General features: G+C 40.0%; 1 protein-coding gene across 1 annotated transcript in view; it reads right to left on the reverse strand.

Moving 5' to 3' along the window:
* insrb (insulin receptor b) overlaps positions 1–21,415 on the reverse strand; it is a 147,454-nt gene continuing 126,039 nt past the window's right edge. Inside the window, exons 12-23 of the mRNA XM_055017494.1 lie at positions 19,241–19,379; positions 18,164–18,317; positions 17,064–17,212; positions 14,521–14,677; positions 13,768–13,864; positions 12,571–12,638; positions 12,239–12,468; positions 9,977–10,087; positions 9,529–9,691; positions 9,276–9,405; positions 9,053–9,187; positions 1–7,764 (exon numbers count right to left, since the gene is read on the reverse strand). Of these exons, the coding sequence (XP_054873469.1) occupies positions 7,410–7,764; positions 9,053–9,187; positions 9,276–9,405; positions 9,529–9,691; positions 9,977–10,087; positions 12,239–12,468; positions 12,571–12,638; positions 13,768–13,864; positions 14,521–14,677; positions 17,064–17,212; positions 18,164–18,317; positions 19,241–19,379 (1,888 nt within the window). The 3' untranslated portion in view covers positions 1–7,409. The remainder of the gene's footprint in view (positions 7,765–9,052; positions 9,188–9,275; positions 9,406–9,528; positions 9,692–9,976; positions 10,088–12,238; positions 12,469–12,570; positions 12,639–13,767; positions 13,865–14,520; positions 14,678–17,063; positions 17,213–18,163; positions 18,318–19,240; positions 19,380–21,415) is intronic.

Here is a 21,415-nt window from a genome sequence, read left to right on the forward strand (position 1 = left end):
CGAATTCTCCAATAATTTTATTCATAATTTTAATATAAACAGTTAATTGTTGAATAATTTACACACAGCAAGATTTTTATTTTCATATCATTGCAACATCTTCTGTACATGTCACTACTTGGCTCTCCTTTGAAAACATAGAAAAAATAAATTGTCAAGCGTTCATTTAGTCATGGCACATTTTTGATCCTGTACAATATGCAATATGTTTTTCTGTGTGTGTGTGTGTGTGTGTGTGTGTGTGTGTGTGTGTGTGTGTGTGTGTGTGTGTGTGTGTGTGTGTGTGTGTGTGTGTGTGTGTGTGTGTGTGTGTGTGTGTGAGAGAGAGAAAGTGTGTTTTCAACATGTTGATATTTGTGATACATAAAGATAATGGCACATTTGGATCCAGTGTGAGGGATGAAGCGATCTCTGTGGGGTGTTTTTTTTTTTTTTTTTGCAGGTTTTTCGGGGTTATTATTTTTTATCCGGACTGTACATACACACATATACACCTGCTGTCTGCATACTCAAAAATAACGTATACACAACATATCCCAAAAGAAAAAAAAAATTAATACATCAGCATATTCATCGGCAATAAAAATGACATTAATAAAAGAGGTATCCTGCAAGACTACACACAGCATTCTGGGGACCACCTATGTGCACCGAGGAGAGACTTGAAGACACAGAAATAATAATAATAATAATAATAATAATAATAATAATAATGATGAGGAAGAGGAGGAAGAAGGAGCGATCGGAGACGAAGAAAGCCGACAACATAGACTCGACTCCACTGCTTCAGACGACACAAAGCACAAGGAACGGGACCGACACGAATATCAGGGTATCATCGGCGTAAAACTGGAGCAGACCACTGGACCGACTCAAAAAAGAGCCGCAAAGAGGCTGCTTCTTCCTCACATCTGTCACAGTTCCTTCAGAGCAGAAGGTGTTTCATGTTTAGCCTCTTTAAAGGAACAGAAATTGTGGGAAACGTGCTCGTTAAAGCTCAATAATTAACACATTGTTTAATCTGAACTCTTGGAATCTGCCAGGAAATAATAAAAAAGAGCTGAAATAAAACAACAAAAATGCTTTTTTCACTTTGGTTTCTGCATGAAGTAAACAGCCTAATGCAAAATGTGTTCATCAGAGAGCTTTAATCTGCTAATTCAACTCACATTTTCCCTCCTTCAACACCTCCAGCTTTACAGTCGAAGAGATTTACAAGATTTTTATGTGTTTTTAGCTTATTCAGGATTTTATCACTCGTGTTTCCTCTTCTTCAAAAAGGATGTGCAGTGGTCTTTTCCAGTTTTTCACGTCATTTAAAAGTAAAAAATAAAAACACATTTGCAAACTATACTCAGGTCTCTTGTCAGACACAAAAAAACCATCCGTAATAGGTGATGAACCGGTGACACGACGAATAAAAAGGCTGTATGGGTGACATCCTGCTGTGACTGCTTTATTTTTTCATTTTTTATTTATCTCGGCCGACGTTCAGAACATGCATCGGGTTTAAAAAACTGTTGGTGTCGTGTTGCGCAGCCCTCGGACTCAAACTGTTGTATTCTGTGTCACGAAAAGAAAAAAAAATCTATCCGTCTTTAAATTTAGAAAAAAAAAGTTATATACACATTGATAACGATGTTAAATTCATAATGTACAAGAGTAGTAAAAGTTTTACAGTCAGAAAAAAGTAATTGTATTTGTCCTCCCTACTTTGGCTAAAAAAAATAGAAATCAACATCTCTAAAATTTAATACTTCTTTTTAAATCTTTAAAACAATAATACATACAATGTTTGTTCTCACCCTGCGCTGTGACGTGTTCAGCTCAACAAAACACGACTAAACATCCCTATAATCAAGTGCTTTTTGTTTCTCAGGGGCCAGAAATGAGAAGAATCTGCTGCTATTTACAGTTTAAGAGCTTATTTATCTGAACAAATTAAAATACATCGAATGAATCCCAAACTGTAACGCGACAACGGTGTGTTGTTTCTGTTTTGTAACGCTGCCGACCGATGAGGAGCAAAAAATAAAAGTTAAAAAATCATCAAATTGTCAAGCTGTCTGCTGATCTACAGGTTTCCATGCACAAAGCGAAGCCAGAGCTGAGCAGACACACATGGTTCTCTCTTTCTTTTTTCTTTCATTTTTGGTTAAAAAAAAAAAAAATCATCAGTCATGAATCCCACATTACAGTATATTATTTTTCATCAACAAGCAGAATGTTTTTCACTAAAGAAAATAATAAAAAAATACAACAGATTTCATTTCAGGTTTGGGGGGGAAAATCCTCTTCGGTGATTGGTGGAGACACAGCTCAGGTGTGGGAGGGATCAGGTGTTAAGTCTGAGCAAGGCACTATGGGTAGGGGCCCCGTTAGCTTCGCCCCTGACCTGCAACGCTCCCGTCCGACCACTAGAGGGCGCCAGAGGAGGACTCCTGATTATCTTCACAGGGCAAAATTCAGATTTATGAAACGAAAAGGGTTCTTTTCTCTCTCGTTGTGTCCTTGGTTCTTGTCATGTCATCACTGCTTTGCATTTTTTTCCCCATTCATTTTATTTTTTTGCAAGGATGCTGTCAGTCAGAGTAGATAAAAGGTTAGGTAGGTAGCTCTTCTTCCTCCTCATCCTCTTTATCCTCCAACCCCCGCAAAGTATCGGGCCGCCTCCCTGAGACGAAAAAGAAGTTACAATCTAGATTTCATGTCAGTTAATAGTTCTTATGGCACACAGGATTGTCCCAGTCCAGCTTTTCTCTCCGTTCCAGAGGAAAGGAGTCCTCCTCCTCCTCCTCGTTATTAAAACTTTATAACCGGCCCAGACGTCCGATCCGCCGCCCATCCATGGCGTTGACAGAAAATAAAGGTCATCTCTTGATATTCACAGTTGAAAAAAAACAACACACAAAACAAACAGAGATTATAATCAGAAGTGGGATTTTTGTTTTTTTCTCGACCACAAAGACACAGATCGACAGAGTAGGGCTTCCAGATGGGATTTTTAACAAGGGAAATGAAAAATAAAAGCATGACGGTTCGCCTTGGCTGCATGTAGGTGATCACAGATATGCACTGAGTCATGGTTTGCCTTATATTTTTTGCTGACTCATGCTAATGTCACATCCACAGATATCAGTAGAGCCGCTACTACATACAGTCTGGAGGATCGGCGGTGACGGAAAATGGGGATAAATAGACACCATAAAGCTACAGCGCTTCTTCCAGTGACCTGGAATTTCATCGATCAGTTAAAACTGATCGTGAAGCCAGTTTACTGCAGCGTTTAACCGCAGCTGCAGTAAACTGGCTTCACGATCAGCTCTGTTGTTCTGAAACTCTGCACCGAACCTTTAAAATAAGCTGATTGATTAAAATTTACCCCCCGAGGCCACAAGAAGAAGCGAGAGACACTGACAGGAGGGGGAAGGAATTGCAGTGTTGGTAAAGTACGACAAAGAGATCTAAGAGTGGGGATGATTTAGGCTCTTTAGACTGATTCCTCCATATGCACTGAGGTAGACTCTGGCCAAAAACACAAAGACGACGACGACGACAAATCACTAACGAGCTAAAAACTAAATCCCGCCGCTCGCTATAACAAACTAGGCTTTTATCACACCGTTCGACCACAAAGCTAACTGTCTTCTTATACAATGACAATGATCATAATAAAATAAATATCTGGTATTTCAAAGATATGGGCACCATCTTAATTAATTAAAAATTGCATATGTGTGTGAACACCACCACAACATAGAAGCAAACCGAGGTCGGAGGTGGAGGCGAATCCGACCGTAGTGTCTCCGAACAGCGTGGAACCGCGACACGGCCCAGATCCACCGTTATTCTCGTTTTTAAATTTTTTTTTATCATCATACGTCTTTTTTGTTTTTCCTGCTTTTATTTTCCAAACTACGTCACAGATTATTTACAAAGTACAAAAGACCAGGATTGTTGTAACTCCTCCGAACAATTTGCTGAAACCTCCACAGTGTCACCGCTAAAGCACTGCAGAAATAAAACAACAAAGAACGGATCTGTAACCCTACGATGTAGACGCAGCTTTGACTTTTTTCTTCTTTCAAATGCCTCTGAGGCCTGCATGTGAGTGTTTAGCCAATGAAATCAGCCCGGAAGCGGCTCTGGGTTTTGAGAAGGCACTGGTAAAACATGGAGGCAGCCCCTCTGCTTTCTTGGTTTTCTCGACTCTGCAGGTTCTTGCTGTTAACAGAAAGCTGCCGACGCTTTGGCTATACTAGAAGTACTGAATGCTGTTAGGTTAAGATTGGCAACCACACCGGTCCGAGCGTCCAAAAACAACCGTCTCCAAAGAGCGCTCGCTAAGCTATCTGCAGCCTCGAACGGGATCCGAACGAGGACGCCTTTAACTGTTTCAGGAATGTTTCTGATCAAAGTCAGGAGGATCTGCCGCTTTCGATTACCAAGAAGGAAGCCGGCTGTGATGGGAGCAGCTCTGCCAGCAGTCGGAGAGAACGAGGAGTTCCGACTAAATCCTGGAATGTCAGAGCTGAGTGAAAAAGCCGCTGCACACCGTGTCCTGACTGCTCAACTGCCTCGCAGAGAATAACAGGATTAACCATTGACTCAAACAAAACGAGAGAGATTCGGGCCGATCTCTTTCCTCAACCTGCCACTGGAGAACTTTCTGTCTCCAGCCCCTCGGCCGCAAAACATGGAAATTTCCATCGAGCGAATTCTGACTTCAGCCAATAGGAAGCCTCGGGAAGAGCGAGGAGGTGCTGCGGAGCAAAGCTAACAAAGAATCTGATAAATCCAAGGTCCTGAGCCGGTCAGATAGGAAGCGAACGCTCTCCGGTTTGAAGTCTGAGGCAAGAAGAAGGGATGTCCCGATCCGATCCGAGTCAGAATATACACTTTAATTACAATAAAGTTATTCAATTTCTGCATTTTCTGCTTCGTTAATGTTCTGTAGATGGTCAGGAATCTTGTTGTAAACCTGAAATGTAGTGTTAAGAGGATCAGGTGTGCTGTTAGCTTAGCCAGACCATTCTGTAGTAAAGAATAGCCACCTTAGGATCATTGGGCTATAGGCGGCTTGTTTTTATTTCTTTAAACCGATCATAATGGTCTCAGGTTAAGTAAAGATGCAGCTTTGGTGTCGCTTAAAAATAGTGATTAGTGTGATTGTTTTAGTGAAAACTGTCTAAAAAATGGGTAATTCACCGGAAAACAAGCCGCAATGTTGCCTGAATTCAGCAAATTTTGAAATTTTAAGCATTGTGGATCTCCGCTCGGAGGTCGTTATTGTTGTCGTGGCAGATAGCAAAAAAGAAATGATCGGCCAATTGCATGCTCAAACCTGCAGCCTCCATCCGCTGATTTTAGACGTACTGAAGCGCTACAAGCTCTAAAAGACGGCGAACACCTGGATTCTTTACACGCATGTCAAAAGTGTTTTGTTGTTTAATTGTGCCACTAATTGGAGCCTTTCTGTTGCTACAGGTAGTTCACGTTAGCAACCAGAGAGCAATGTGGGGGTTTAGCTAGCAACGGGCACCATGACAAAGACTTCTGTGGTGGTTAATGACCTCTGACCAGTGCTAACGTGTTTAAAACGAACCAGGAATGACAAAAACAGCGCTTTTCAATCCAAATCCCGTGTCTACTGTGCTCAGTATTTTTCATAAATGAATCAATGAATAATTGACAACACTGGAAATTATCGAGTGAGAAAATTATTCTACATTTTTAGCGTTCTGATACAAATTTAGCTTTTCCTTTACCACATCTGTGTGACAGGATCTGGCTTAGGTTTGATGCCGATTAGATCTAAAATACCTCGATCAGATCAGGACATCCTCAGTAAAAAGATCCATCCACTTTTAGCTGAAGTTGATTCACCTCCTGCCCAGAAAAGACTGCTGGGTGACCATCTTTCTAACAGACAACCGGCACAAAAATCAGGCAAAAGACGTCATAAAGCTGCGACTACATCACGGTCCGACCAGATAAAGACACAGAAGAACACATCAGGCGCACTTTGACCTAGAAAGACCTCATTCCCCGTTTATATAAAGCTTTTTTTTGGTTATTCTGTTTGTTTTTTTATCCGTAGCTGTAGTGAAGTTGCCTCCAAATGTTGACCGCTCTCGGTGGGAATACGGTTTGTAAAAAATAATAATAATAATAATAATAATAATAATGCAGTGAGTTTACAATATCAGGGGGCTTTTCCCCTTTTCCCATCCAGACGGAGCGAGCACTCGAGGGAAGCTGGAGGCCGAATAAGACACAGAGAGAACTAACGGTAGATTAGTGTGATTTCTGGGGCTATAAAAATAAGAAAATTTAAAAAAAAACCTGATGAAACAAAATACTAGCAAAGCTTCTGATGAAAAATATTACAAATATGGACTATTTACAAAAAACATCAATGTCATATATTATATATAAAACATTGGTAGTGAAACACCAATATTCCATATATACTATATATATTATATATATTTATATATTTCTATACCCACTAAAATATATCAAAGCAGCAGCTATTGGTCAGTCTGAGGAACTCTTTTCTCCAAATCTTAACTGTTTAAATATCCTTCAGCCATATAGTGAGGACACAGAAATAAAACAAGAAAGAAGAAGACAGAGAAGAGAAAATAAAGCAAATAAATTAAAACTATTCACCAAACACCCGATGAATCTGTGTGTAGTTTGGAATTCTGCAGAACCAAAAAGAAAAAAAAAAAAACAACAACAACAACAAAAAACACATTCCTCTAGGAATAGATGTTTGTTCTAGGATCAAGTCTTTGCAAGTCATCCCACTGATTAAATCATTGTTCAGAAAGGAAATTAGTGTAAGCGCTGATAGACACTTCTCTTTTTTATAGGCCACGTACAAAAAGGCCACTATCTGAGTAAAAAGATTTCACTTGGAGGGAAAAAAAAAGCACAGAAATGTGGAAATGCAGATTGGTGGGAGAAAAGGAGTCTGGAGGAGGTTGAGCATGAGCAGCCTTCTTGGTTGTCTAAGGTTTGTTGTGTTCACAGTTTTTTTTTGTTTGTTTTCCGTTTGTTTCCATCACGAGGAGTCCTGGAAACGTGGCAATAGTGAAAAACAATAGATTCTGGTAAGAAGTCCGACATGTTTGTGGAGCAAGTTAGAAAAACACCATGTTTGCATCCCTTGCTTGCCGGCGTTCGGCAGCCGTGAGGAAGAAAATAAGTCCTGAGATCTGTGTCTTTTTTTGGGGGGGATTTTTTTTTTCCTTTTGAAGGGCTTCTCCAAGAATAAGAAAAATCATTAGAAAATGAGGAAAGGAACATGAAGGATACAGAAAAATGGACTGGAACAGAAAGAGAGGGAGGGATGGGGAAGGAAGGGAAGGGGGAAAAGTTCTTACAGGAAAAAGGAAATGTTAGGAAGGGCTGGATCTGGGCAACGATAAGATTCTTCCGTTTTTCTTGCCACCGTTCATGTGAGTGTAGGGGACGTGCTCCTCATAGTTCCCCCTCAGGGCCACCGACGGCCCGCTGTCCCTGCCTAAGCTCTCCGCTCTCTGGGAATAAGACGACGGGTCCAGGGGGATGCTCTCCATGTTGTCCAGGTCCAGGTCGAACTCCTCCGTCTCGGGGACTTTGTTCTCCTCGCTGTAGAAGAAGGAGACCTCCTGGAAGGAAGGGTGCAGGTCCTCCCGAAGCATCTCGATGATCTCGTGGAACATCGGCCGCATCTTGGGATTGTACTGCCAGCACATCTGCATCAGGTTGTGCCTAAAGGAAGGGATGTAAAGACACACCACACTCAGCACTCGCACTAATGATGCAGAGAGCGTTGTGGGGGTTTAGCTAGCAGTGGGCACCATGACAAAGACATCTGTGGTGGTTAATGACCTCCGACCAGAGCCAATGTATTTAAAACAAACTGGGAATGACAGAAACATTTGTATTTGTTGTAAATCGATTATTGAGTAAATTATTTAGATTTTTCCAAATTGTGCTCTGCTTTTCCGACATGCGTGTAATAGCCAATGTCAATAAAGGAACTGACTTAAGTTTGATGCTGATTAGTTCTAAAATACCTTGATCACATCAGGACATCGTCAATAAAAAGATCCATCCACCTTTAGCTGAAGTTGATTCATTTCTTGCTTGGAAACCTAAAAAACCTGTTGGGCGACCATCTTTCTAACAGGCAACCGGCACAAAAATCAGGTAAAGGACGTCCTAAACCTGTGACTGCATCACAATCCGGCCAGATAAAGACACAGAAGAACACATATCAGACCTCATTCTGCGCTTATATAAAGCTTTCTTGGTTATTCTGTTGGCTTTTATCCATAGCTGTAATGAAGCTGCCTCCAAATATTCACAGCAGTGGGCACCATGATAAAGACTTCGGTGGTGGTTAATGACCTCCTATCAGAGCTAACAGGTTTAGGACAAACTGGGCTAGACAGCACAGCTTTCTTCTATCCAAATCATGTGTCTACTGTGCTCAGTATGTGTTATGTACATGGTATTTATAAGCTCTTTTTACTGCTCTTTTGCACAGATGATATTGGATTGGAAATGACATTCCATTCGCAAAAACTAAATAAAAATGTAAATTATATCCAAACAAAATTTCAGTGTTTTGGCAAATAATGATATGTATTTTAAAAATTCTTGACTGTAAAATTTACTTTTCTGGATCCGATCAATGAAGTGTTTTACGTTTGCTCTTTTGGAAATCAGTTGAAAATAATCGGAAAAAAAAACCACAACTAGGACTTTTAAAAGCTCTGATTCTCTTCGTGTTTCTCAGTTGAAACCACCGCGAGGACTAAAGGGACTAAAGAGTTGAGCTGTTCTATTCGTGAACAGGTTTCGCATTCAAAATATCTGAGAGGAAAAACCCGCTGTGTTGATTCATGAATTCTGAGTTTATCAGCGTTTTATTCCAATTCTTTCCCTCTTCGGTTCATTTCTCTGTTTTTTTTGGGTCACATAATAGTGTATCTGACAAAAATAAAAACAAAACGTCCATGCCTCCTGGTAACTTCCTCCTGTATTTACTCACATCCTCTCGGGGCAGTTCTCCGGTCGGTCCAGGTATCCTCCGTCCATGACGAACTTCAGGACCTGCTCGTTGGATAAACCCTGATAAGGCTGCTCTGCTAGTGTGCTGATCTCCCACAGCACAACCCCGAAGGACCTGCACACAAAAACACACAAACACCTGAGATCGACTGCTCCAGAGACGATGACAAAACCTGGACGACACCTGCTCAGGTGAGACATACCAGCAGTCAGAGTGGGCGGTGAAGACTCCGTCCTTCAGGGACTCTGGAGCCATCCACCGGACCGGCAGCAGCCCCTTCCCTCCTTTACGGTAGTAGTCGGTCTCATAGATGTCCCGAGTCATACCGAAGTCTGGGAGGAGGAGACCGGTGAAGATTAAGACAACATCCTGCTAATAAATCCATCATGGGACGTCACATTTAATTCACAAAAAATCTGGAATGTGTCACGAGCGAACTAAAGCAGCTCCGGTACCTCCGATCTTGACGGTGAAGTCTTCGGCCACCATACAGTTTCTGGCTGCCAGGTCTCTGTGGACAAACTTCTTGGCGTTGAGGTAGGCCATGCCGTCTGCGATCTCTGCAGCCATCTGCAGCATGTCCTTCAGAGTCGGAGGAGGACAACCGGACGGGTTGTTCTGTAAAACACAGGCAGGAAAAGGAGTTTGTGGGTGATGTGTGCTGCCATCAGCTGCAATTTATTCCAACTATTTAATCACACAAGATATAGTGGGAATTAAACAACTAGAAAAGCACTCAGAGAGCGCAGAACTCTGCCAAGGCTGCTCAGTTGTTTCACTGTGAAAATAATTTTTGTTCCCCCAAATTTTCAAACTTTAAAGCGGGTCAATTTTGACCCACAAAACGACACGAGGGTTAAGAACTGTGCTGTAAGAGGGAGTGGAATAACTGGAGCTACGTACCTCCGAGTCAGGCCGGAGGCTCCTCAGGTAACTCTTCAGGTCACCATGGGTCATCAGCTCCATCACTACCAGGGTGGGCTGACCTTTAGACACGACACCCAACAGACGCACCTGAAAACAGATGACAAAATATGACACATCATCACATCAGATGGAAGGGAGGTACTTTTCATTGAGACGTCTTCTCTTTATGTTGATTTCTTTTGGTTGGATGACCATGAAAAACTTGAGTTATGTTTTAGAAAGGGAACCTTTTTCTTTGCCAGGCCTGGGATAGAAGGTGACATATTTTGTTTGAGAACTGAGCAGCAGAAAAATGTGTTTTGGATGTATTGCTGCACTGCTGCTATAGTGGTGTCTAGTAAACCTCTTGTAATGAGAGCTGCATGACACGGAAATAAAGAAATCAGTCAATCAATCAATCATACACATGTGGACCAAAATCAATAGACGTGCAAAAAAAACATGAATTAATTATATTGAGGTGGATTGTTTTTGCAGACAAATTTTAAATATGATTTTTAAAAATTATTTGTAAATTTCAAAAAAATGTTTTGTATGTTTGGAATTGAGGGACTAAATGCGTAAAAAGGAAAACTGTCAAACTGTTTATTGCCAAATCTGAATGTTTAAACCCCTGAACCTCAAAACCCGTCACCAGGTTTGAAGAACATGTTGTCTTTTCAAAAAAAAAATTATCAAAACTACACCGATTATCAGAGTCAGAAACTAAAATAACCGAAAGAATCATTGACTTTTTATGTGTGACTTTCAGTTTTGTTGGAAAAAGCAAAAATAGTATTTCATAAAAAAAAGTCTTGATTTCACGTGTTCTTTAAAAATGTGCCAAAAATAAACCGTTTGCACTGAGCCTAAACTGTAAAAAACTAAAAATTATACTCTTGCCATTGCATCCAATAAGCAATGAGTGACTCAGGTGTGATCAACAGTCAGGTGACAAAAATTCTGCAAGTTTTCAGTTGAACTGCAGGCAGTGTTCACACAGAGCAGAGAGGAAATATGTATAGAAATCAATTAAAAATATGAATTATGCATAAATGTATCTATAGCATGTAGCATTTCAGCGTTGCTAACACCTGTGGATAAATGTTGGGGATGGTTACTTCCAGTTTTGTTAATTTTTGTTCTAAGAAATTCCATTTTTGGTTTGTGTCTTTTATGATTTATGGCATTATAACTGTGTCAAAAGACATTTTTTAATTATCTCTGCTTCTAGCCAGAGATGTGTTTTGCAGAGAAATAGGAACCGACACTGAGGAAAAATCAAACAGAAGCAGAAAATAACCTCAACATAATTTCAGAATTATTATTAGATTTCTAATCAGTGCATGAAAAGATACTGTTACTGTGCTAAAACAATGCAGTGCATCTTATATATGATCCAACCCTGCTTCCAGTGACACGTTTAATCCTCCTGTTGTCCTCATTTACAGGCACCAAAAAATATCGTTTCCTTGTCTGAAAAAAAAAATTCTGAAAATTTGCAAAACCTTCAGGAAGAAAATTCCAATAATTCCTTAAAATTTTCCCTTAAAAGCTTTATTTTAAAAAAGATCCCCCAAATTTGGCAAGAAAATTCTTGTCAATATTTTCAAAAAATTAGTAAAAATCTTCCAAAAAAAATCCTAAAAATATCTAAAGAGATTACATATATATCAGTAAAACTTGTAATATTTTCTTTTTCTTTTTTCACAAAAAAAATCTACCAAAATCCAGCAAATTTTGCTGGATTTTGGTTGATTTTTATGTGAATGTTCTTAAGAAGCATTTTTAACATTTCTTTTCTTCCACCAAAAAATGTTCAAAGATTTCCCAAAAATGTTGAAAATGTGGACATCAGAAGTTTCACTGTGAAAATATATATTTTTTTCCACATTTTCAAACTTTAAAAAGGGTCAATTTGACCCGCAGGACGACACGAGGGTTAAAGATACAGAGTAAAGACGCTTCTCCATATTTTACTTTCAGGTCGCTGAGAGGAAGAAAACCCGTTAATGAATCGCTGCTCCTGTGTGAACTCTGCCTTCATCACTAAGTAGATGATAAAATTCTCTCCCGCATCACGACTTTCACAGCTGACGGCTCGACATATGGCCTTTAACTGGTGCTTAGCGGGTTGTGGAGTAAAAGTGTTTTGGTAGTCAAAGTGTGCGTCAACACGGCAGCGTCAACACAACGGGCGATGATTCTGTGAGTCACACGTGTTCGGATGGAAGCTGTGACATGCAGAGCTCGTCGTACCACGTGGTGGCAGCTGAAGGCCTTCATCACGGAGGCTTCGTTCAGGAACTCGATCCTCTCTCGCAGGCTCGCCGATTCGTTGACCGTTTTGACAGCGACCCGAGTGTCCGGGTCTCCCTTGACGATGTCCTTGGCGATGCCCTCGTAGACCATCCCGAAGGAGCCCTGACCGAGCTCTCTGAGCAGCGTGATCTTCTCCCGAGGAACCTCCCACTCGTCAGGAACGTACACTTCACAGAGCAGGCAAGAGTTAGCATTATTTAGCAAGAATTTTACACCTGCTAACACCCAAAAAATGCAACTTTAGGAGCCGTGTTCTGTGATATTCTTACTGTCGTTGGCGCTGAAGTACTCAGGGTTTGGTGAGGTGATGAGATCTCCAAGTGGACCTTCAGTTTGTCTGCAACAGAACAACAGAGAACCCTTTTCAGAAACTGAAAACTGTATTTAAATATGCATTTATTCCAGCATGTCCTGAGCTTCTCACTTCTTGTAGAATCTGTCTTTACTCCTGAAAACTACAACTTCCAGTATTTAAATTTAAAATCTTACTGCAGGTTTAATTAACCCTCTGAACCCAGAGCTATTTCGAGGTGTTTGAGACTACTAAAACAAACGTTCTGTGCAGAATGATGAACTCAGAATGAAATAAATCATAAAAAAGAAAAAATAAAGCAAAATTTCTTTAATTTATTTAACTTTAATTAATTTTAAAAACCTGGAATCGACATGTGCAACATTTCCTAAGTGCCCACAGGTGTAAACCACACTGGAAAAATAAACGGCATCTCTACATGCTATAGATATTTTATTATTTACATTTTTAATTTGTTTCAGTACTCGTCTCCTCTCCATTAAGTGTAAACACTGCCTGCAGTTCAGCCGAGAAGTCCCTGAATTTTTGTCACATGACCACACTGTTGGTTGCAGGTAAGTCACTGATGGCTTCATGGCTGCGTGAAGATGGGCAGAATTTTTTTATTTTTCACAGAATACTATTAGGACATGTAGAATAAATGTAGAAATATTACAATTTTAAGCTTAGATTATTGTTTTTACTGATGAAACCAAAAGTCATGTCTGATTACTTAAAGGGCCATTGAAAAGTAGAAAATCTAGCAAATTGTTCTGTTTTTATAGTTTCATCAGGATCTGTCTTGATTCCTGAAAATTACAACTTAAATTATTTAAATTTTAAATCTCGTTGTAGGTTAGGGTTAGCTATTTCTAGGTGTTTTTCATGCTTCTGTCACATTTTTTTCTAAATGTGGGCTTAGATTAGTTCTTTGTTTTTACTGAAGAAACCAAAAGTCACATATTATTACTTGAAAGACCCCTCAAAAGACGAAAATCTAACAAATTTTTCTATTTTTATAGTTTGTGCCTCTAATAAATGGTTTAATTTTGGCGATTTTTAAAAAATAACATTCATTTCAAACCTGTTGGCGGGTTTTGGGGTTCAGAGGGTTAAATAAAAGACCATCCTGTCTCTTTAAAGTCGTATGATTTATTCCGGGTAAATATCTCACCTCTTCTTGAAGATCACAAAGACTCCACCGGCCACGAACAGCAGCAGGATGAAGCAGATGACTGGACCGATCACGATCCATATCAAACCTTGATCCGCTGCAGAAAACAACACGTATGAGGATGAAAGTATGAAAAGACAAGTCCTGCGGTAAAGAATAATACTGAAAACAACCAGATTAACCCTCCTGTTGTCCTCATTTACGGGCACCAAAAATATGGTTTCCTTGTCTGAAAAAAATCAAAAAATTTAGCAAAAAAATTCCCCAAATTTCTGAAAATTTGCAAAACCTTCAGGAAGAAGATTCCAATAATTCCTTAAAAGTTTCCCTTAAAAGTATTATTTTAAAAAAAAAAAAAAAAAATCACCAAATTTGGCCTGAAAATTTTTGTCAATATTTTTAAAAAAATGAGTAAAATTCTTCCAAAAAAAATCCTAAAAATATCAAAAGTGATTCCATATATATCAGTAAAACTTCTAATATTTTCTTTAAGAAACATTTTTAACATTTCTTTTTTTCCGCCAAAAAATGTACAAAGATTTCCCAAAAATGTTGAAAATGTGGACATCAGGAGTTTCACTGTGAAAACATTTTTTTTGACGTTTTCAAACTTTAAAACGGGTTAATTTTGACCCGCAGGACGACACGAGGCTTAAAGTCCTAAAGCAGACGATCTCCTCCAACCAGTGGGAACTCTACAACAGAACCTGAATTCTGAGCGACTCCGGTGCCGCTGGGTTCGGTCAGACTTACGGTTGGGCATGAAGAAGTAGGTGGTTTCTGTGAAGGAGCCGTTTCCGGCCAACGACGTGGCCCGAACCCTCACGCTGTAGTTTCCAGGCTGCACAAGAGAAAGCTTCGTCCCGCCGGATTTAATGTAAGCCGGCCGTGACACGCAGGCCGTGTGATCCTGGACAGAAAACACACAGGAAAACAACACACTTCAGCAGGAATGATGACAAACACTACAGTCTAAACAGTGAACCTACATTTAGAAAGAACTACCCTCAACTCAACTTTAGAATGAATTAAACTTGAAATTTCCAAAATACACGAGAGACCTGCTGACTCAGTATAAACCAACCAGACCACTCAGGTCATCTGGATCAGGTCTTCTATTAGTTCCCAGAGTGAAAACCAAACATGGAGAAGCTGCATTCAGCTTCTATGCTCCACATATCTGGAACATCTGGAAAACTGTAGATCAGCTGAAACTCTCAGCACATTTAAGTCCATTCTGAAGACTTACCTGTTCTCAGCTGCTTTTGACTAAATTCTTTTAACAGTTACTTTAAATCTTATGTTATGACAAACTCCGCAGTGTAACTTTTAAAATGTCCTTGTTTCCTAACTTCTGTTTTTAATCCTTTTGCTCTCCTGCATCCTTAAATTATAATGACCTTTTTAATGATTTTATAATTGTGTTTTGAATCACACTTTGAATCACCTTGTTGTTGAAATGTGCTATATAAACAAACTAAACTTAAACTTAACTCCTTTGCAATTTGAGTAACTGAGTACATTAAGAAGAGAAAGAATGACTAAATAAAGCATAGAAGAACAGTGGAAGTTTGTAAAAATCATGGAAAACAATGTCAAATGTTATACTACTGGTAAAAACACATAAAATGAGACTCTAAACTCTGAGACTACAAGAATAAATAAAGAATTTTTGACCGGTGATACTGCGAAATAAACTGAACCCTCCTGTTGTCTTCATTTACGGGCATCAAAAAATATTGTTTCCTTGTCTGAAAAAAATCCAAAAGTTCAGCAAAAAAATTCCCCAAATTTCTGAAAATTTGCAAAACCTCCAGGAAGAAAATTCCAATAATTCCTTAAAAGTTTCCCTTAAAAGTTTTATTTTAAAAAAATCCCCCAAATTTGGCAAGAAAATTCTCATAAATATTTTCAAAAAATGAGTAAAAATCTTCCAAAAAAATCCTAAAAATATCTAAAGTGATTCCATATATATCAGTAAAACTTGTAATATTTTCTTTAAGAACATTCACAAAAAATCAACCAAAATGCAGCAAATTTTCACTGGATTTTGGTTGATTTTTTTTGTGAATGTTCTTAAGAAACATTTTTAACATTTCTTTTTTCCACCAAAAAATGTTCAAACGTTTCCCAAAAATGTTGAAAATGTGGACATCAGAAGTTTCACTGTGAAAATATATTTCTTTTTTCCACATTTTCAAACTTTAAAATGGGTCAATTTGACCTGCAGGACGACACGAGGGTTAAAAGGTGCATTTTGGGTCAACTTTTACAGTGACTGTGGGTCTCTTTGGAGTAGTTTTGTGCTTATTTGTGGAAGTTTTGTACATTTTTGAGGTTGTTTTATGTCTTTTCTGACCAGTAGTACCACAGTAAACATTCAAGGCTCATATCAGCATGTGTGGTAGGTGGTTGGTCAGAACAGCAAATATCTAGAAAGTTGCTGATTTCATGTGTTTCTCTCATGTACTTATGAAGTTATAAGGGCTAAAAAATTGCAGAAAAAACTCATGTGAAATAGAAAGTGAAAAATGTCTACACATATTGCACAGAAAAAAATCATCTTTTTCTGAGGAGGTCTGATTGGATGTTTGGCCAGATTTTGTTGATTTTACATCAAATTAAGAGTGAGTGAGACGTCTTCATGCTAAATTCTATTGAGTTTTTCCGCCATATAACGACTCTAAAGCCCCGACATGCTCTCGGCATCGTCTTAAATCGATGCCGGCCGGTTTGTTTGGGCTGCTAGAGCGCCGGGTTTTCCGTGCAGTGCGGCGGAGATGTCGTCGGAGATGCGAGTCCATCGCCGCCACTGCATCCCAGCCTTCCTTCCTGCCTCTGTCGCTATGGTAACAGAGCTGCTACCGGCTCCTGGGGTCAGGCGGTGCAGCGATGAATAGCAATGAGAGATGAATCCACACATTTACAGCAAGTAAACAACAACAACACTCAGAACAGACATACAGACACACATGAAATTTTAATGTGCAGACACACACACACTGAGGCAGCAGTGGGAGGTTGTAAACAAATATTTCCTTTGTTCCTGCCTCCGTATGAGGAGCAGACGGAGTGAACACAACAATCCTTGCTTTCCTCTCCTTCCTCCCCAGAGTCTCTCAGCACATCACTGCCTCTCCTCTCCTTCATCTGCTTTCTGCTGCCACTCTGAGGATCATGTCTGCCGGCTCTTTCCCTCCGTCACCTCTGTGCCCCCTTTAGTTTCCAGATCCTCCCTCCTTCCCCCTGGACATGTTCCCGTGTATCTTTTCTTTCCAGACGTTGCTGCTACTAACCTCCGTGTCTCCGACCTTCCGGTAGAAAACCTCGTACAGGATGATGAGGCCGTTGGGTGATTTAGGCGTGTTCCATTTAATCAGAACGTAGGGAGGCTCGGCCATCACGATCTCGTGGGTCACAGGACCGGGGATGTCGTCGGCTTTTTCTGTGGACACGAACACAAACACTCAGTGAACTTATTTATACATTTAGTGCTTTATGAGTTCATTCCTGATCACTAGAATGTACATTTTCTGGAGGTTTCCTGCTAGTCTGACTGCTGAAAGCTGCTGCAATTAGATGTCGCTGCTCAAAATGCAGCAGTATTTTTGCTCCGCCAAGGAACACAGCGGAGTTATGTGACGATCGGCGTACGTTTGTCCGTCTTTTTGTCTGTCTGTTAGCAACTTTACACAAAAACAGACTAACACATTTGGATGAAATCTTCAGGGAAAGTCAGAAATGACACAAGGACCAACTGATTAGATTCTGGCAGTGATGCGGCTTATAGTCTGGATCCACGGATTTAGAAAGTTAAAGATTTCTGTGTCATTGCTAGATTGCGGCACAGTGTCACTGTAACCATGACAACAAGTGAACACTTCTTGTTATTTAACCTTTGTGTCGTCCTGCAGGTCAAAACTGACCCGTTTTAAAGTTTGAAAATGTGGAAAAAATATATTTTCACAGTGAAATCCAAAGTGTATTCAGTGTATTCAAAGATCAAAGCCTTGGGAGAAGGTTTTAGGTTGTTGAATGAGGTCTGTGGGTTTATATTCCATAAAAGTTGAATCTGTTCTCCAGCAGGATCCTTTTGGTGTTTGAATTCATAAAAATATGAAGATAAAAATAAACCATCACATCACTTAAAGTCACAACATGTAAGGTGTTCATGTGCTTTTCGTTGGAGCTGTAGAACCGTGTTTCTATCTGCAAGCGTTTTACTGAAAAATCAACAGAGGAAAACTGAAAAAAGACAAAAAGAATCTGATATTTCCCGCATATTTTAACGATTTCTCCTGAACCTGATCGCCTCTGGACTTCCTTCGCTGATGCTGCAGGAATCTCCATGTGTATGTAAAAGACAGCAAATGCAGTAAAAGTTTGTTCTTCTCACCCTCCGGCATCGTCCTGGCGCTGACGTACGTCGCCATGCTGCAGCGTTTCAGGTCCGTCGGATGGTTGCAGGCCATGATCTCAATCTTATAGCTGGTGAAGTGATGCAGGTTGGAGATGACCGTCGACTCCTTGGAGAAAACTTTTAACTCCACCTGAGCAGGAAAGAACCGTGTCAAATCATTTATGCAAATAAAATGACTTTGTCCTGCTCAAATTGGAAAAACCTGCTTGTTTTATACTGTAGTGATGTTAAAAAAGCTATTTTAGATGTCTTTATGCCTCATTTCCACCTCCTCCTGGTGGTAATTTCAGAATAAAACAACCATATTCAACTTTATTTAACCCTCCTGTTGTCCTCATTTACGGGCACCAAAAAATATTGTTTCCTTGTCTGAAAAAAATCCAGAAATACAGCAGAAAAATTCCCCAAATGTCTGAAAATTTGCAAAACTGAAATATGTAAACATAATATTAAAATATACAATATATTATGCAGAGTCTCAATTTTGTAAATAATAATAATAATAATAATAATAATAATAATAATAATAATAATAATAATAATAATAATAATAATAATAATAATAACAATAAACCGTTTGTTGTCATCAGATTCTGTTTAAAACAAAAAATTCAGGGACTTTTAGGCTGAACTGCAGGCTGTGTTCGCACAGAGCAGATAAGATCAAGTAAAGAATTTTCATTTTCTTATTGGTAAAATTGTGTAATTTAGTTAAAATCACTTTAAAAACTTGCCCAAAAAAATCCATTTGCTCAAAGCAAATTCTGTAAAAAACTAAAAATTCAGGCCTTCCTGGTGCAACCGTGAAGCTATGACTGACTCAGCTGCGACCATCAGCAACGTGAGGAAAATTCAGGGATTTTTTGGCTGAAATAGGCCATAAAACATATTCGTAAATGATCTATATATTATGTCGAGTCTCAGTAGTTTTTCTTCCCATTTTTGTAAAACAGATAATCAAGTGCAGCGTCCCTGAACAACAGATGATCAGTAACTCTGTGGAAACAAGAATGACAAATCTTCCAAGAGCAAACAGAATGAAGCGTGTGAGACCTTCGATCCTTCCTGGTCTTCGTCTTCGTCTTCAGGCGTCGCCGTCGTGGATCCGAACTGCAGACTGGGGATGGTGGTGAGGAAGAGAGGAGGCAGGGTGGCGTTGGCGACTCCCACCGAGCGACGGCGACGAGACGGCCTGCAGAGAAAACAGCGACAGGGAGGTTTAACTTTAGACAATCTGCACGTTGTTTGCATGACGCAGACCTGTAGCTGAGAAAAATCCAAACCTCTGCTCACTCTAACCTCTACTGAGTCTGACCGCTTGACATTTACCCACAAAGCTTTTTGCTTTTTGATCTGTGGCCCTCTGGGAGGCGCTACAGATGCATTAACCCTCCTGTTGTCCTCATTTACAGGCACCAAATATATGGTTTCCTTGTCTGAAAAAAATCCAAAAATTCAGCAAAAAAAATTCCCCAAATTTCTGAAAATTTGCAAAATCTTCGGGAAGAAAATTCCAATAATTCCTTAAAAGTTTCCCTTAAAAGTTTAATTTTAAAAAAAATCCCTCAAATTTGGCAAGAAAATTCTTCAAAAAATGAGTAAAAATCTTCCAAAAAAATCCTAAAAATATCTAAAGTGATTCCATATATATCAGTAAAACTAATATTTTCTTTAAGAACATTCACATGGTTGGTTTTTTTGTGAATGTTCTTAAGAAATATTTTTATTTCTTTTTTTCCACCAAAAAATGTTCAAAGATTTCCCAAAAATGTTGAAAATGTGGACATCAGAAGTTTCACTGTGGAAATATAAATTTTTTCCACATTTTCAAACTTTAAAACGGGTTAATTTGACCCTCAGGACGACACGAGGGTTAAAGCGAGGACAGACAGACTGAAAAACAGCTTCTTTCTCAGAGCAATCACCACCCTGAACTCTCACATGTAACAACCCAACAATATCGTGTAAATGTGCAGATATACACCACTGTCTCTGCTGCTGCTCTACACTACCTCAATATTCACTCTGCTATTTAGAATGCATTTTGTAAATAGAGACTGTTTGTGCAATCTTTAAGATTTTTAAGACTTTTATCTTGCACTTTCTTGTTTGCACTGAAAAGCAAAAGCTCTGCAATCTCGTTGTACACTGTATAATGACAATAAAGCACATTCTATTCTATTCTGTTCTATTCTATTCTAAATACCAATGACTGTTCTGCAGCGATCAAAACTGACCACTTGGTGGAGCCAGCGAGCGCTTTAACGACAAACGCCAACCAAAATAAGACCTGAGATGCCCCTTTGTACAGGACACATGGCATCACTGAGGACGAATTAGGAGGACTGTCCCCCTGACATCAAATATTTAAACCATTAATTGTCCTGAGTGGCTCCAATAGGAGGCAAGTTAACGGTGAAGTTACTCAGGTAGAAGAAAAGCACTTTAGGGCCCCTTTGCGTGACGGAATACGGACGCAGGAGCAGGAAGCCGACCTCGGCCCGTTCAGAAACACGGCTGCTGAGGTGAAGGTGAGTTAGCGTGTTTGTGTGGCAGTTTGCATGACTGCCCCTCTGACTGGCACCGGCCATAATGGGCACAGTAGTCGCCCCCCGCTCTGGGTGTTTGTCAGGGGAAGGAGGCGGGAGGGAGGGGGGCACCGGAGGCCAGACACCTCCCAGCCGAGGCCCCCCCAGGGCGGTGCAGGGCACAAAAACAAGGGTCCACGTAAAAACACACGCACACCCACACACACACGCACACACACACCCACACACACACACGCACACACACACACACACACACACACACACACACACACACACACCGACACCGAGCCGCTTGGAGACGGCCAGCATGACGGCAGGACAAAAGAGGAGTGATGGAGTTCGGCTGCACTGAGGGGCTCCCTGGTCACAACACAAACAAACGAAGCTCCTCCTGAGGCTCCGCTGGGGGCAGAGCGGAACACACCGACGTCTGAAGGTTCACGAGCTTTTTAAACCGACACAAGTTCATGAAACTGGTGCAAAACTGGTGTACAGTAACAAGAACAACGCTTAACCCTCGTGTCGTCCTGAGGGTCAAAACTGACCCGTTTTAAAGTTTGAAAATGTGGAAAAAATATATATTTTCACAGTGAAACTTCTGATGTCCACATTTTCAACATTTTTGGGAAATCTTTGAACATTTTTTGGTGGAAAAAAAGAAATGTTAAAAATGTTTCTT

This window comes from Amphiprion ocellaris, chromosome 2 (assembly GCF_022539595.1).
Source record: "Amphiprion ocellaris isolate individual 3 ecotype Okinawa chromosome 2, ASM2253959v1, whole genome shotgun sequence".
NCBI classification, from domain to species: Eukaryota; Metazoa; Chordata; class Actinopteri; family Pomacentridae; genus Amphiprion; species Amphiprion ocellaris.